The sequence below is a fragment of the Meriones unguiculatus genome, chromosome 14 (genome assembly GCF_030254825.1).
Source record: "Meriones unguiculatus strain TT.TT164.6M chromosome 14, Bangor_MerUng_6.1, whole genome shotgun sequence".
Lineage (NCBI taxonomy): Eukaryota > Metazoa > Chordata > Mammalia > Rodentia > Muridae > Meriones > Meriones unguiculatus.
In genome coordinates, this window is record NC_083361.1 from 12,391,505 (window position 1) to 12,409,984 (window position 18,480).

The 18,480-nt window shown below is 38.9% G+C and overlaps 1 protein-coding gene across 1 annotated transcript; it reads left to right on the forward strand.

Moving 5' to 3' along the window:
• The first annotated feature begins 610 nt into the window (after positions 1 to 610).
• LOC110543801 (vomeronasal type-1 receptor 4-like) lies at positions 611 to 1,552 on the forward strand. Its single transcript, XM_021630023.2, has one exon. The coding sequence runs from the start codon at positions 632 to 634 to the stop codon at positions 1,550 to 1,552; it is 921 nt and encodes a 306-aa protein (XP_021485698.2). The 5' UTR covers positions 611 to 631.
• Positions 1,553 to 18,480: the final 16,928 nt, after the last annotated feature.

Genomic DNA, 18,480 nt, shown 5'->3' on the forward strand with positions numbered 1-18,480 from the left:
CTCAATTTTTTCAGTGATGATTTTGTAATTTTTTATTTGTCGATATTATTTTCATAGGAAATAATTCTTTTTCTTAAGAAAAAAATGAATTAGCAATAACATTCAACGTAACATCTAATTTTATATTTGAACCTTACTGTTCCTAGGTTTCATGCTAGGTAATAAATATTTTATTGTTTACGTATAGAGAAATATATATAAATTGATAGAACATTTTCAATATTTATGTTAAAACTTTAGATAAGAATTTTATTGAGAATGGATTTATTTTTCTGGTGCAGATGTTCACAAAACTATCTTCTTTTCTGATATAATTACTTACCAAAGTTTTTCCTAGAAGTGTACAACTTCATGTTCTTTCCTTTTGTAGTGACTACTCATAGCTTTACACAAGGCAACAATATTGATACTAATGATGAATATTCTAAGAAGGATATTACTGTTGTCAAAAATGCATTATTTGAGGGAGGATCTGGCTATGTTGTGAATATCGCTATTTGCCCTTCTTCCTTTCTTTTTAATGAAGTGATTCTACCACAGTGATATTACAGGCAACAAAATATTGAATTCATCATTTTCATCAGAGAATTAATTGTTGGTGTATTTAAAGAATCAGGTGCTAAATGACAAAATGCACTCAAGAACTTTGGCAATAGGAATAATGTTCTTATCACAAAGCACAGTTGGAATTCTGGGAAACATCTCTCTTCTTTCCCACTACCTAATTATTTACTATAAGGAACATACATTGAAGCCTACAGATTTAATCCTCACTCATCTGATCACAGCCAATTCCTTGATAATGGTCTCTAAAGGTGTGCCCCTCACAATGGCAGCTTTTGGGATGAAACAGTTCTTCAATGATTTTCTGTGCAAACTTCTTCTTTGTATCGAAAGACTTGGCAGAAGCATGTCTATGGGCACTACTTGCATCTTGAGTGTCTACCAAGCCATCAGCATCAGCCCAAGAAGTTCCTGCTGGAAGAACCTTAAAGTCAAATCTTCAAACAACATTGGCCTGTTTATTTTTCTCTGCGGGGTCCTGTATATTACCCTAAATCTTATTTTCCCTGTGCTTGTGCATATCACAAGAATTCATAAAAACACAACAGAAAAACGAGATTTTTTTTATTGCTCCAGCTTGGGTCGTGATAAAACTGTAGAATCACTGTATGCAGCATTATTGGTATGCCCTGAAATCTTGATTTCTGTGCTCATCATCTGGTCCAGTGGCTCCATGATTGCCTTTCTATACAGACACAAGCAGCACATTCAACACATCCGGAGCACCCGTGTTTACCTCAGAACATCCCCTGAGTCTAGAGCCACCCAGAGCATCCTGGTTCTGGTCTCTACTTTTGTAGCTTTTTATTCCCTATCCTCCATATTACATGGTTTTATTGCTGTTTTATATGAGCCCGGTTGGTGGTTGGTAAATATCACAGCTATCATTTCTATGTGTTTTCCCACTTTGGGTCCTTTTCTTGTGAGTCGTGACTTCCTTGTACTCAGATTCTGCTTATGCTGGATAAGTAATGTCAAAATCCAATAGCTGCTTCAATGGTTTGTGGACTGTGTATTTTTTGTGCCTTATTTATGAGTTTAGTTATGTGTGCCTTATGTGTTTAGTTAGTCGTGCCTTATTTATGTGTTTATGTGTTTAGTGTTTGGTCTATCCAGATGTCAACATGGACATGATGATCGGAGCCCCTTATATAAGTTAAGGTATTTGGATTATCTTTTTCAATTTACTTATTTTTTTATTTATTTATTCATTTTACATACCAATTGAAGCCCCCACAGCCCTCTCCTCTCAATCCTACCATCTGTCCCTCTTCCTGAAACTCATATGTGTCCCCTACTCCTAAAAAAAGGGGAGCCTCCCCCTACCAACCCACACCAGGATATCAAGTCACATCAAAACTAAACAAATCTTCTTTCCCTGTGGTGTGGCAAGAGTGATGTGGTGTGGTGAGAGCATGGTGATCAAAAAGCAGTCAACAGAGTCCTTCTCAGAGATAGTCCCCACTTCCTTTATTATGACACATGACACTATAGCTGCCCCTTGGCTAAATTTATGTAGGAGACCTAGGTCCAGTCCATGCATGGTCCTTGGTTGCTGCTTTAGTCTCTACAAGCCCCTGTATGTCCTGCTTATTTGGATCTGTTGATGTTCTTGTCCCTTCCAGGTCCTTCTATCTTTACCCCCACTTTTCCACAAGACTCCCTAAACATTGCCTAATGTTTGGCTGTGACCTCAGCATCTGTTTTGATCTACTGCTTGGTGGGGCCTCTCAGAAGGCAGCTATACTAGGCTCCCATCTACAAGCTTATCAGATTATGTTGACAGTGTGAAGAGTTGGCTCTCTCCCACAGGCTGGGTCTCAGGTTGGACCAAGCATTGGTTGGACATTCACATATTGTAGGCAGGATAAATTAGGGTCAGAGTTTTTGTGGATGGGTTCCCTCCCTCCACTAGGTATCCTGTCTAGTTAGAGGGTGTCCTCTTCAGTCTTCATGGCCCCTGCTAGTAGAAGTCTCAGCTGGTGCCACCCCCATGTCCTTCCAAAAATCTTCCATGTCATAGGTCTCCAGCTTCTCAGAGAAATGCCCTCACCCACAGTTTCTGTTAACTTTTTCATTTGAGAGTTACCATATTTTCTTGCCTGGGACCTTAAAAATATGTGCGATACAAAATGAATTTTGGGTTTATGTTGCACTTATCAAATCCAACCTGGACAGAGGCTGTTTTGGCTCATATGGACTGTATAAAGAACACTCTTTTTATTGGATGCCAGGAATTTAAGATGTGGTAGACTTAAATTGCATATCATTTGAACATTTTAAGTGTGGTTGACATACATCATTGGGCACAAAATTATGTGCCAGTCTGTGTTAGGAGTAAGTCTTTTTTCAAGGTTCCAAATTGCCCCCCCCCAAAAAAATTGCTAGGGCCCAGCCAAACCTGTGGGCAAAGCCATAGACACCTGTAGATTGTTTCACATTGCAAGAGGCAAAGTGAGGTCAATCTCTCGTGTTCCTTCTTTCCACAGAAGCAGCTTCGCATCCTCTATGCCTGATGGCTGGAACGCCTCTGCTCATTAAGCAGGAGACCACACGAACCAGGGACACTGCCTAGGTGATGCACTAACTAGTCATCTCTGTCATTTTGATTGCTACATTTACTTAGCTCATAATGTATCCTTCTCAGGTCTCTGATCACATTGACAGCTAGGCTGGAAGGCTAGGCTTAGTTAATGGTAGCTTGGCAGCTAAAGAGCAGACAATTAGGTCCACTATCAGCTCAGTTAATAGGTCATTAATTAGTTAAAACTACTAGGTACAATATCTTTTATGTAAAAAGGAAAACAAGTTTGCCCTGCTCTCAGGCTTTACATCAGTTGCCAATGTCTTAAAAAGATATAAAGTTTATGTAGGGTCTGAGGATATAGGAGTTCAGGTTATGAGAATCTAAAAAAAATGTTGGTCTACATATTAAAAACGGAAGATATTTTAGATTTCTTCCTTTTGCTACTCCTTTGCTTATGTTGTTATAAGATTTCAAAAGCTTAGAATTTTGGCATTGATCAATAAAGTTCTGATAAATTGATGGAGCACTAACTGCTTACTATTCAGTCACAAGCTTGAGATTTTAATTTCCTTTGGTTGTTTTCTGAAAATAGACTTAAAGGTGCTTTTCATCATGCCAAAAACATCTCTTTAATGTATATATCTGACCCAAAATCCATAGCTTTTATTTTGGTATTCTTAATATCTGCCATTTCTGGGGTAGATTTTGACACAGAAATATTGTAAACCTATTCCTTTTAGTTGCTTTGTTAAAAAGAAAAAAGAAAAATTGAAGCATCCAGGGTATTAGTGTATTCTGACTAAATGTACAAAAGGTGGCTGAGCTCCTTTGAAGGCTGATTACCAACAGGGCCAAGAGTTAAAATGTTAGAGTTTCAAACTGTGAACATGTCACCGGCCAGCAGTGACAATTAAATACCACTTGAGAGAGGACTGGGAAAAGAGAGGCAGAACCACACAGAAAAGGACACCAAGTCTACATACTGATCAAAGTGTCGATTTAATGGACGTCAGGTTGAAACTTAAGAAAAAAAAAAAAAAAAAAAAAAGTACAAGCAGTTTCTCACACAGGCAATTTTACTTAGCCAAAATATATGAGGGCTCACTCAAGGTTTCACAGAGCCTGCTGTCTGGTTACTATGGTTGCATGGAGTTTCTCAGCATCAGAGAAGTCTGCTGTAGGACCACCAAGGTCAGTATATAAGAGACTGGACTTTAAAAAATAGCCAAGAGGCTGAATTCCACTGCTCAGATGCCATTAACTCCAAAAAGGCTGCCACATGGACTCATAAGTTGTTTATAAAAGACACAAAACAGCTGACTGGTGCCCATTCTCTTGGATATAGCATTACCTGTTACTCTCAAAATGTTGTTGTATTAGATTTGCTCATATGGTACTTTTCTGAGTTTTTTAATATATATATATTTCCTTTTGTGTACCAAAAAATTCACATGAGTTTCAGAAAATCAAAAGGTCATGAGACCTGAATCTTGCATAGCTCAAACAGATCCCAGATCAGTTTTTCCCTGGTGTTGGGATTCCTCATTTTTCCATTTAATAGACAAATCTTAACTTCTGTCTTTAGTCTAAATTTGTCTCAGCAGATTTTCACATGCTTGACTCTGGGCTGCAAGCTGAAATCTGGACTTGCTGGAAGCTAACATGACTGCTCCCTGTCTCTTCAATTGAATCAACTAACCAGATTGTTAAGGACTGCCTCATTGACCAGCCTTTGACTGGCTCCTAGGAATCTTTAGTAAATTAGAAAAGGCCATGATTTTGGCATCAAAGTAAGAGATTCTAGTATCTTGGGTGGGAGCTCTAAAGATCGGGAAAATCCTTAAAATTCAGTTAAAAGCAACCCCCCTGGCCAGTCAAAGAAGGGGACCCTTATCTACTTTTCTGGTTTCTTTAATGTTTAAACCCAGATAATTACAGACTAAGGTAACTACCCATGTACTCTCCCCAAATTTGACCAGCATTTCAGCCTCTTTCAAACTGAAATATCAACAGTCCAATCATCAACATTGAAGACACTCCAGAAGACAGATATTCGGCCCATTGTCCAATTCTACAGGCTGAAATGTTGAGTCAAAAGGAAAATATTCTTAAGATAAAATTCTCACTCTGCAGCGAATTCATGATGGAAGCAGATACAAGGAAAGGGGGGAAATGAAAGGGTTAGACTAACTTTGTAATCTGTATGTCTTCTAAAGCCTATAGTTTTGAGTTTTAGGTTCAGGTTAAGCTAAAGCCTCTTAGTACCTTTCCAGAGAATGGAGAAATGTGACCCTATCTGTGAGGACAGATGTAAAAAAAGCGAGCAAGCAATGACCTTCACTCAGCAAAATGAATGACCAGACCCTTGTCTTCGAGATAATGTTTCTTAGCAACCAACCCAGACGGCCCCAATTCTTCTTCTGCGTAGCTCCTGACCTCCAGTCAAGATCCTGCAGCCCTAATCTTCAAGGATGAGCTAACCACCCCACCTTCAACTGAAGCTGCATCCACACTTGACAGGACTGGCCAAGCTTGAGCACCTGAGACTAACCAAATATCTTACACTATAGCTTCCTCTTCCAATCCTAAATTGCCAAAACTGCAACTTCAAATTACCCACACTTTTTCTTTTAAAAACATAAGGCCTTTGTCTCCCGGTTGCCACTCTTTGCTGACAGGCAGGGGTGACTCCATTGAACAATGGTTAAATTAAACATCTTGTTTTTGCATCCAGTCATGGTCTGTGGGAGTTTCTGGGAAGGGCACAATCTTGAAATCCTGAGCTATGAGACCCCAGGTCTTACATGGCTTAGAAGACCCTAGATCTGGGGCTCTGTAAGCACTTGAGGGCACACTCTCTTGTAGGTCAAATAGTACAGGACATGGGTTACCCCTTTTCACTACTCACAGATTTGATCCTGCTGAGTAAAATGCAGGAAGATCAGTTCTATCAGCTCAGTAGTGATGCAGACACTGGAATAGGGAGTCCAACTGCAGCTACAGAATTGGGAGGCCAAACAGGGGACTCCTGGAAAGTCCTGGGGAGCCACAACAGTGGTTCAGGGACCTAGGTTGCTTAGCCCCTACTGTACCTGGATGGTTTGTGGGTCCGCTGGACTTTGGAGGCTGTACAGCCAGATGTCTGCCACTGAGGGATTGGGTAGCCCTTACACTCATTGGCTGGGAAGCCCTGCAGAGTTGGTATGGCTGCTTGCAGACCCAGGACCCAGAAGGATGGAACTGCAGATTGGAACCTGAAGGCTGGTACAGTTGGCTGAGGAGCTAGGAGACCCATTTCTGCTGTCTCAGCACCTGGAGAGGACAGAAACCCACAAGAAGACCAACAGAGACAAATAACCCAGTCCCATGTGGGCTTTCAGAGACTGAGATAGAAACTAAAGAACATGCATGATTTTGACCTAGGCTCCCTGCACATAGGTAGCTGATGGGATCCTTGGTCTTCATATGAGGCACCTGGCAAGTGGAAATGGGAGCCTGCTTGTAACATGAAATCTGTTGACTGCTTTTAGATCACTTCTCCCTGACCAGGCTGCCTTGCATGGCCTCAAGTGATGAAATAAGTGTAGTGATGATGTGACTATATGTGATCGGAAAAGTTTTCGGGGCCTCCCAATTTCAGGAAGAGGGGAAGGGAGAAGGAGGGAATGTGTTGGTAACTAGGAGGAGGAGAGGGAGTGGGTACCCTCATGATGTAAAGTAAATAAACTAATATAAAATTTAAAGAAGAAGAAGAATGAAAAAAGGCAAAGGACACTGGCATTCAGAGAAGGTGGCAGCCTACAAAGTGGAAAACATATTTACCAACTCCATAAAAGAAACTCAATAAACTCACTGTTTCAGCAAATAGGATTAAGCTAGTGCAATGGCAGGTAAATTCAAACTTGGATAAAGATATGAATAAACCAGAAAGTTCATGCACTGACAATGGGTATGAACATTGATATATAAATTTTGAAAAATTGGCAATTCCTCTTTGTGGAACATAGACATCCCTGCATGACAGTGATTTTATTTTTATTGTTTGAGAATTCTATATATTCATATTATGCATTTTCATCTAGCCAATTTCTTCCCATCTTAACAAGTTATTATTCATGCTCCTTCTTTTTCTGACTATTTTCTGATTAGACTTAAATATTACTCAAAAAGATAGAACTGGTAAAAAAAAAAAAAAAAAAGAAGAACTGGTGCTGCATCTCTACAAAACAACAGAAAAGAGTGGCTTCCAGGTCCCAGGAACAAGCTCATAGTATTATTCTACTAATTTTACCAAGTAATAAATTGATTCCTATTTTTTTATTTTTTAATTTTTATTATTATTTACATTTTATTAACTCTGTATCCCAGCTGTATCACACTCCCTCATTCTCTCCCAATCCCACTCTCCCTCCCTCATTTCTTCCCTGCTCCTTTCCATTTTCACAATTTTAATCCTACCTTCCATGAACACGGGATATCTTTCCACCTCCTGATACCTTCTTCAATTTTTTTCTTCATAGACGTAAAGTTTATTTTAAACAGGTCTTTCACTTACTTGGTTAAATACTTTATATTATTAGTAGCTATTGTGAAGGGTGTTGTTTCCCTGATTTCTTTATTTTTAATTGGTAGTTTTTATTATTAATTACATTTTATTAACTCTGTATCCCAGCTGTATCACACACACTCATTCCCTCCCAACCCCTCCCTAACTTCCTCATCTCCTCCCTGCCCTTTTCCAAGTCCACTGATTGGGGAGAACTTCCTCCCCTTTCATCTGACCCTGTTTTATCAGGTATCTTCAGGACTGGCTGCAAAGTCCTCCTCTGTGGCCTAGCAGGACTGCTCCTCCCTTGGGGGATGGGGAGGTCAAAGAGCCTGCCATTGAGTTCCTGTCAGAAATAGTCCCTGTTCCCCTTACTATGGGAAACCAATTGATTACTGAGCTACCACGGGCTACATCTGAGCAGAGGTTCTATGTATATCCATAAATGGCACTTGGTGGCATGTCAGTCTCCGAAAAGACCCCTGTGCTCAGATATATTTGGTTCTTGTGGAGCTCCTATCCTTTACACATCAAACTAACTCCCCCTTCATTCATACAATTCCCTGCATTCTGCCTTAGGTTTGGTTATGAGTCTTACTATTTGCTTTGATACACTGCTAGGGAGAGTCTTTCAGGGGCCCTCTGTGGTAGGCCCCTGTCCTGTTACTTGTTTTCTCCTACTTCCAATCTCGATACCATTTGTCTTTCTAAGTAAGGATTGATCATCTTACCCTGGGTATTCATTCTTGTTTATCTTTTTTAGGTGAATAGATTTCATTATGTTTACCATATTTCATAGGAATATATGAGTGAGTATATACCATGTGTGTCTTTCTCCTTCTGGGATATCTCACTCAGAATGATCTTTTCTAGATCACACCATTTGCCTGAAAATTTCATGATTTCCTATTTTTTGATTGCTGAGTAGTATTTCATTGTGTGAAAATACCACAATTTCTGTATCCATGCCTCCATTGAGGGACATTTTGGTTGTATCCAGGTTCTGGCTATTACAAATAAGGCTGCTACAAACATGGTTGAGCAAATGTCCCTGTTGTGTACTTGAGGAAAATTTGGTTATATGCCTAGGAGTGGTACAGCTGGGTCTGGAGGAAGCATTATTCCTAATTGTCTGAGAAAGCACCAGATTGACTTCCAAAGTGGTTATACCATTACCAACAGCAATGGAGGAGGGTTCCCCTTTCTCCACAACATCTCCAGCATGTGTTGTCATTCCAGTTTTTTATTTTAGCCATTTTGATAGGTGTAAGGTGAAATCTCAGGGTCGTTTTGATTTGCATCTCCCTGATGGCTAAGGATGTTGAGCATCTCTTTAAGTATTTCTCTGCCATTCTTTATTCATCTACAGAGAATTCTCTGTTTAGCTCCATAAACCATTTTTAATTGGATTACTTGATTTATTGCTTTTTAACTTCTTTAGTTCTTTATATATGCTGGATATCAGCCCTCTGTCAGATGTAGGGTTGGTGAAGATCCTTTCCCAGTCTGTAGGCTGTCATTTTCTTCTAACAACAGTGTCTTTTGCTTTACAGAAGCTTTTCAGTTTCATGAAGTCCCATTTATTAATTGTTGCTCTTAGAGCCTGTGTAGTTGGTGTTCTGTTCAGGAAGTTGTCTCCTGTGCTGATGAGTTCTATGATCTTCCCCACTTATTCTTCTAACCGATGTAGAGTATCTAGTTTTATGTTGAAGTCTTTCATCCACATGGACTTTACTTTTGTGCAGGGTGATAAGTATGGATCTATTTTCATTTTTCTGCATGTAGACATACAGTTGGACCAGCACCATTTGTTGAAGATGCTGTCTTTTTTCCATTGAATGGTTTTGGGTCTTTGTCAAAAATCAAGTATTCATAGGTGTGTGGGTTTATTTCTGGGTCTTCTATTCAGTTCCATTAATCCTCCTTTCTGTTTCTATGCCAATATCATGCAGGTTTTATTACTATTGCTGTGTAGTACAGCTTGAGATCGGGGATGGAGATACCTTCAGATGATCTGTTGTTATACAGGATCATTTTAACGATTCTAGGTTGTTTCTTTCTCCATATCAAGTTGAGAATCTTTCTTTCAAGGTCTGGAAAAAACTGGGTTGGTATTTTGATGGGAGTTGTGTTGAATCTATAGCATGCTTTTAAAAGGATGGGCAATTTCACAATATTAATCCTACCAATCCATGTACACAGGAGGTCTTTCCATCTTCTGATAGCTTCTTCAATTTCTTTCAGTTTGTTAATATGGTGGATCACATTGATGATTTCCGTATATTGAACCACCCCTGCATACCTGGGATGAAGCCTACTTGGTCATAGTGGATGATATCTTTGATGAGTTCTAGTGTTTGGTTTGCAAGTATTTTGTTGAGTATTTTTGCATCAATGTTCATAAAGGAGATTGGCCTGAAATTCTCTTTCTTTCTTGGGTCTTTGTGTGGTTTAGGTACCAAGATGACTGTGGCTTCATAGAATTAGTTTGTTAATGTTCCTTCTCTTTCTATTTTGTGGAATAGTTTGAAGAGAACTGGATTTAGCTCTTCCTTGAAGGTCTGATAGAATTCTGCACTGAAACCATCAGGTCCTGGGCTATTTTTGGATGGGAGACTTTCAATGACCACTTCTATTTCCATGGGGGGTATAGGACTATTTAATTAATTTACCAGGTCCTGATTCAGCTTTGGTAAGTCGAATTGATCAAGAAAATTGTCCATTTCATTTAGATTTTCAAATTTTGTGGCATATAGACGTTTTTATTTTATTAATTACACTTTATTCATTTTGTATCCCCCCATAAGCCCCTCCTGTCCTCCCCTCCCGATCCCACCCTTCCTCCCCTTTAGTAGGATAAACCTACTAAAATCTGTACACCTAAAGAAACTAATCAAGAGGGAGGACTCTTGCTAAAATGTGCAATTCCTATCCAGAAAGGCAAAGAGGCTGGACATCAGAAGAAGGAGAAAAGAGAGAATAAGTCAGGAGACTGACACAAAGGACCTCTGAAAAGCTCTGCCCTGCAGACTATCAATGCAGATGCTGAGACTTATGGACAACCTTGGGCAGAGTGCAGGGTTTCTTGGGAAAGAAGTGGGAAACAGTAAGATCTGGAGAGGACAGGAACTCCACAAGCAGAGCAACAGAACCAAAAAATCTGAGGGGTCTTTCCTGAGACTGATACTCCAACCAAGGACTATGAATGGAGATAACCTAAGACCCCTGCACAGATGTAGCCCATGGCAGTTCAGTATACAAGTGGGTTCCAATGTGATAGGAATGGGGACTGTCTCTGATATGAACTAACTGGCCTGCTCTTTAATTACCTCCCCCTGAGGGGAAAGCAGAATTACCAGGCCACAGAAGAAGACAATGCAGCCACTCCTGATGAGACCTAATTGACTAGGATCAGAAGGAAGGAAAAGAAGACCTCCCCTGGAAATCATGAAATTTGCAGGCAAATGGTGGGATCTAGAAAAGATCATTCTGAGTGAAATATCCCAGAAGGAGAAAGACAAACATGGGATATACTCACTTATATAAACCTATAAGATATGATAAACATAATGAAATCTATACACCTCAAAAAGATAATCAAGAGAGCAGACATGGGGTAAGATGATCAATCCTCGTTTAGAAAGACAGATGGGATGTACATTGAACTTATGACAGGAGTCTACTGAGCGCATCTGAAAGACTCTAACTAGCAGTGTTTTCAAAGCAAAGACTCATGACCAAACCTTTGGCAGAGTACAGGGAATAATAAGAAAGAAGGGGAGTTAGTCTGATACGGAAAGGATAGGGGCTCAAATATATCTGGGCACAGGGTCTTTTCTGACACTGACATTCAACCAAGGACCATGTATGGATATAACCTAGAACCTCTGCTCAGATGTAGCCTGTGGTAGCTCAGTAACCAATTGGTTTCCCAAAGTGAGGGGAACAAGGACTATTTATTTCTAACAGAAACTCAATGACTGGCTCTTTGGCCTCCCCAGCCCCCAAGGGAGGAGCAGTCCTGTTAGGCCACAGAGGAGGGCTTTGCAGCCAGTCCTAAAGATACCTGATAAAACAGGATCAGATGAATGGGGAGGAGGTCTGCCCCTATCAGTGGACTTGGAAAGGGGCACGGTGGAGATGAGGGAAGGAGGGAGGGACTGGGAGGGAATGAGGGATTGGGACACGGCTGGGATACATTGTTAATAAAATGTAACTGATAAGAAAAAAATAAAATTCAAAAAAAAAGAAGACCTCCCCTATCAGTGGACTTGGAGAGGGGCATGCATGCAGAGGGTGAAGGAAGGGAAGGATTGGGACAGCAGGAGGGAGGGAACCACAGGGGGGATCCAAAGGGAATAAAGTGTAATTAATAAAGAGAAAAATACGTAAAAATTAAAAATGTTAGAACAGAAATGAAAATGTTTTTTATGCTTTGGTAATTATGTATATTAAGTAGCTCTAACCATTAGGTGCAAATGATAGACTAGATAATCTCACCTCAAAAGCCAACCCCTCAAACTGTACTCCCCAGCACGTACATGAAAAAAATGGTGATGCAGTGTTAGAGAAGTGAGTGGAAGACACACATTCTACATAAAGAATTGTAATCTAAAACAATGGAGAGAAATTAAGTAAATTATTCCCATAGAAATTAGTTAGAACAAGGCAGTAGCCAATCAATAATACATAGTGGAAAGACTTACAGAGTTTCTAGCTGACCTATTACCTTGCATCATCATTCACCAGTAGAAATGTGAAGCACAAATCATGTGACACAGCAGCTTTTGGTAAGCATGTGGCTAAAACAAGAATCCTCGCTATGGTGCTCATAGTCCTTCATGTATTTTCCCTAGATGATGTGAGGGGATGGAAGAAGTGTACTCCTTCATGCTGAAAATTTTATTTTAGGAATGAGCCTATATAGACAATGCTCAGAATTGGCAGGAAATGAATGACTTGAAAAAAATAAATAAATACAAACCTGTACATTTGCTGTACTGTGATTGACTAATGTTTATGCAGTTTTGTCCTATGCTGCAATGGAAATCAAATCAGAGTGCATTCGCAACACTCAAATGCTCTGAAATCCACATTGATACTATAAGAGGACTTGCTCTAAGATTCAAATTATGCAAAGATCAATACATGGAAGCACTGTTCTGCTCTGTCAAAGCTTAGCAGAGACGGGAACCTACTTTGAATCATTTCCCTTCCTGCAAATAACACTAGAAAACTCTATTATAGGAATGATGACTAAAATAGAAAAAATCTAGTTAATGATATCTTATTTTTCTTGGAGTGTATGTGTTTGTGTCCAGATAGGGTGCTACTCAGTAATGCAGAGTGATCAGAAATGTACAACAATCCTCTTCCCTTAGCCCTGTGATTCCTAGTCTTGACAGACCAAGCAAATGTTCAGTTTCTTAATCTATAATTTATGGTGAGGTGACTTTCAATTATTATCAGTGAAGATACAGACAAACACTCAAATTCATGGACATATTTGCTTTAACACAAAAGAAACCATGGTTTTCAAGCCAGCATGAAGACATTTTGTAACAGTGAAATACATGCTGTGTTTGAGAATCCTACATAACAACATGAACCTTCAGTCAGTGAAGGGCAGGAAGAGATGAACGAAGTATAAAAACAATCAACCCAACACAACCTTCAACCTGCAGTCTGTCCTGACTACAAGATATGCTGAGGCAATAGGGGCACAGACCTGTGGAAACAGCCAACCCATGACTGCTCCAAATTGAATTCCACAACACAAAAGAAAGCCATTGCTTACACTACCTACAAACCAGACACAATACAGACAAAAGACCCAAGATAGAAACAGAAATGATTAAAAGAGGCAGTGAAAGGATTCCTACTGATATTCAGCTGTACTCACAGACTGGTGTCTAACCTAACTGTCATCAAATGGGCATCATCATCCAGTATATGGAAGCAGATGCAGTGCCCAGAGCCAAACAAACACTAGGCAGAACCAGGGGTACCCTGCAAAAGAGGAAGAGGAAGGATCATAGGTGCCAAAAGGGTGGATGACACCAGGAGAACAGAGCCAAAAGGACAATAAGCAGGGTACATAGGGGCTTACAGAAACTGAAGCAACAAACACAAACCCTATATGGGTCTGAGATAGGTCCAGAGCTAGGTCCTCTGGATGTAAGTTATGGTTGTGCAGCTTGTGTTCTTGGACTATTAACAAAGGGAGTGGAGGATGTCTCTGACTCTTTTTCCTGGTCTTGAAATTATTTTCTTTCTACTGGGTTGCCCCATTCAGTTAGGATATGAAGGAGTGTGCCCAGCCTTTTCATATCTTGTTAGGCAATGTTCTGTGGATATCCAAGGTATATCTGCTTTTCTTAATTGTTTTTGGAATGGGAAGTAGGGCAGGGATTGGGAAGAATGAAGGGAGGAGAAACTGTGGTTGGGATATAATGTATGAATAAACAGTAAAAGTTTTAAAAAAGTACTACAACATTATTTTAAAATTGTTCATGATTTACTAAATTTTTTTAAAGTAATTAAAAGAAATTTGTGTAAACCAATATAAAACAAGTCTTCCTTTGTATCCCCCCATAAGCCCCTCGCTCATCCTCTCCCAGCCTCACCCTCAGTCCTCCTAAAAACTGTGTAGCCCAGGCTGGCCTCGAATTCGTGATCCTCCTGCCTCTGCCTCCTTCAGCAACTCCTACCGGTGTGCACAAAGTGTAATTGATAAAAGTTAAATAAAAATTTTGAAAAACAAAGACAAAAATATCTCTTCCATTGTGTATTGCATTGTATATACTGGCACTGAAACTAATGTCACTGATACTAATTAAAATAATTTTTTGAATTTCTATTTTGTTTCTAAGATATAATAACAACTATTGACAATATTTTTATTTCTCTAATGTTTGTTAATGTGCTCTAATACAATAAAGTCAGATATTAGTAAGCACTCAGGGAAACTCATAGTTCTATAGTTAATAACTAAGATCATTTCTTTGTGGAAATATAAAATGAGAGTGTATATAAAATAGATGAATGCTACGTTAAAGAAATCAAGAGGTGGGAGCCCACAGTTATTGTTGAACACTGATGGGGCAGAGTCACTTAGATCTCTTGGGGTAGGATTATAAAAATTGGGATATTCTCTGAGGACATCACAGGAATGAGAAACCCTGTCTCAAAAAGAGCAAGATTTTTTAAGTGTCTGAAGAACTACGGTTGAAGTTTCACTCTGACAAAGTTTCACACCCACATAAGTATATATTCACATGACTAAAATAGCTCCTGTGCACCAACTTTACACTCATTGATCATTGATTCCAATGATTTTTTTTCAGGGAAGCCTCGCTTTATCATGGATGTTGATTAATAGGGAAAGTCATAATGGCAAATACATGTAGAAAATAACATCCTACTTTTATGTTTATGTTTCAAAACAAATTTCTACTGTTCTTATTAGGGACAAAACTCTAAAATTTATGTGTTTGTGTCTTAGTTAGTTAGGAATTTATTGCTGTGAGGTGTCACCATGACCATGAGAACTCATATAAAGAAAACCATTTAAATGGAATTGGAGTTTCAGAGTCTTAGTTCATTATCATTTTGGCTAGTCCCACATGCATGGCCGAAGATATATATAATCATTCCAAAAGTGAACATAGTGAGAAAAATCCTGGAGCAATGAGAGACCAAAAATTAACTGGGCTAATTCCACACTCTGTATCTCTATGTCTGAGGTCAATGCCATTTTCAGAACTACAAATTCTTTCAGCTTTGTTGACTACAACAAATTTTCCTCTCTTGTGTTGGTTACACTTCCTGTTAGCAGCTCTCCTTGACAGGTATACCACAACCCTGGCATCTCCAGGGTCTGTGATCTCCAAGGCATCCAGGCTTAACCTTCAAAGCTTCACACAATGCTCTTTCTGTAGGAACACCCTTGACATATTCCTGGCCTCAGCAGCAGAGAAAGATAATATGTGGGGAACAGGCTCCCCTTTTCTGGGGTCAAAGGGAGAGGAGAATATTGAAGGACGGGGAAGGGAGGAACCCTGTGAGGAGAGAAAGATGGAGGAACCCTTGGGATGTAATGTAAATAAACTTATATAAAAAGTAAAGTAATAAAAATAAACCAGACCGGCCTTGAACTCAAAATGATCCACTAATATTTAAGGAGCGCATCATCACATGTGACACTAATTTCTAGTGCACATTATGACATCATGTCTTTCCTTTTACTAGTACTTCATTACATTGCCATAATTCTTTACTAATTCTATGCTATGAACTATAAAATGGGAAAGCAAGAGGATATGAAAAGAAGCAGTTAGGTTGATTTCCGGAGGAAGAGCAAAGAGAAGGCTGGAGTACATGGGAACACAAACTTCTTTGCAAGACTAGTACATATCAGAGGAATGGTCCCTGAACATTTTGCCTTAATCAGCATTCAAGGACAATGAAAAAGTAACAGCCTCTTCAAAGAACTCTGTTACTTTGGAGCCACTCACAAATAACTCATAATTGCTTTTGGCAATTAGCAACTGGAGAAAATGTCAGAATTATTTGATCCCAAGGCCAGCACTGTCACGGCCACTCCAGGTGAAATGAAGATTGTAGTTCTGAAGGGACATGAGGTCACAGAGATGCAGATTCTTATTTCAGCATTGAGATGCTTTCCTTTCTGACAGTGCTGGCTCTCAGGATGGTAAGAGCTACATACTGAACTTAAGGTTCCTGATAGAGCAGGACTTAAGGAAGCATTTATAGTTCAGCCTGGAGAACAGTTCCAACAATAAGGGAGGTTTGGTAAGTGCTCAAATCTACAAAATGGATTCTGGGGTCAAAACAGATGTAGAGGAAATACTTTCAATGGAAAGAAATACTTTCAGGCTGTAATAAAAACAACTGAAAAAAAGGAGTTTACTGAGCTTGTACTAAACCTTCACACAGCTGAAATCTTTGAGCCTGAATTTAGAAGGTTACAAATCACATTGATATGTGATTACAAATGTGATTAAGAATTATGATTGCCCCATTAATATTTTCCTCAAAACATATTTTACATAAATATGCTTATTTATGTAAACATTGATGACTTTTGAATAATTATCAGAGCTGTTAGAATAATGGTTTCATGTTTATAATAAAGATTATAATAGGACTATAGGAATCATCTAACCCTGGAGTGAAGCATACTATGAACTGGTTTCTAGAGTAAAGAACATTATGATTTACCACTACATTCATGACTTAACCAGGAACCGTGTCTGTCCTAAAAGTCAGATTTGATGAATGCTGGGTCCTTTTTCCCACTTGAATTTGAGAATACAGTGTTGAAGTTAAGTTGACTCTCATTGTGAATCTTGCATAACACTCTTTTGGAACAAATTTGTTCTGTCGTTTGTATTAATTTGTTGTTATGAAAATGTTACTCTCATCATCAAGATATGTTTTCCAGGTTTCATTACTTGTGTGGAAACAGAAAACTTTGTGACAGACAGACAAGGAAACAACCATCAGCCTAAATTTATGGACCATATTCACCTTCAGTTTTATAAAGCATAGTATTCTATACTATACTGATTCTCTTTGGATTCTCTTTATTGTTGTTTATAGCTTTTATTTAGGATTCATAGTTAGATCAAGCCTAGCCATTAGTACATATAAGTCTCAACCTGAAATTAGTGACTCTTCTCTTTGTGTATGTGTGATGTTATGTTTGTATGTCTGTATTCATGTGCCTGCCTAAATTTGGTATATCTGTGTGTGGTCATAGCACAACCTCTGTTGTTCCACATACAATATTTATCCTTCTTTTTAAATAGTGAAAGATTCTTTTCTTGGAATGGATTTTTCTGTGCAGTCTACAAGTCTGGTGTGTGATCCCCAGAACTGAAATCTTCTGGTCCATGTCTCCCCAGTGCTTGAGTACAAGTGTGCACCAACACAACCAGATATTTAACACAAACTCTAGAGATTGAATTCACATCCATATGCTCAGAATGCAAGCAGTTTACAGATTGAACTATCGCCCTGTCCCAGTGTTAATTTATATGACAAATATTTTATCACATATTAGTTTTTATGTTTTAAGGGCCATTGTTAAATAGTTCATTCGATTGAAAGCATTATTGTGCCATGGAATGCAAACAGTACATCTAGTAAATGATGAAAACTGGGTCTATGTTGAACTCACAAAATCCAATTCTGACAAGGGTAGATTTTGTAGCATTGGAATATAATTTTAGTACTGCATTTTAGATATTTTCAGAATGTTAAGATACAGTGGCAAATTATGAATCAATTTATGCACAGACTGGGACTTTGAAAATGTTTCTTAGCATTGTTGAGCACAGGTTTTTACTTGTTATATGAAGCCCATAGGTGTTCACATTTCTCAAGTCTCCCCAATACTCATAACTGTTATAAATTTTGACAATCATTTACCAAACATCCTCGAACACCTTTTCTTGGCAAAAAGAATAAAATGCTGCCTCTGAAATCAAATATTTATTAAAATGATAGAAGGCACTCATAAAACCAAGATTACAAGTTCTGTTTACCGGTTTTAAATTTAACTCCAGAAGGCATCTTTGCATAGCAAAGCTTTAATTTAGCCTTGTCAGTGGGAACATGTGATTTTAGTTAATGTGATAAATGTTACCACACTGAGAGCTCCCCTACAGAATTTTACATTCTCTGCAGACCCTAAAGACAAATTTCAGTCATTGGATTCTCTCAGAAAGACTCTAGTATTGGGAAAGAGAAATGGTCCAGGAATCTCAGGATAAAGATAGAATGCTGGATGATTTCATTCTTCTGTATATCAGCTCTT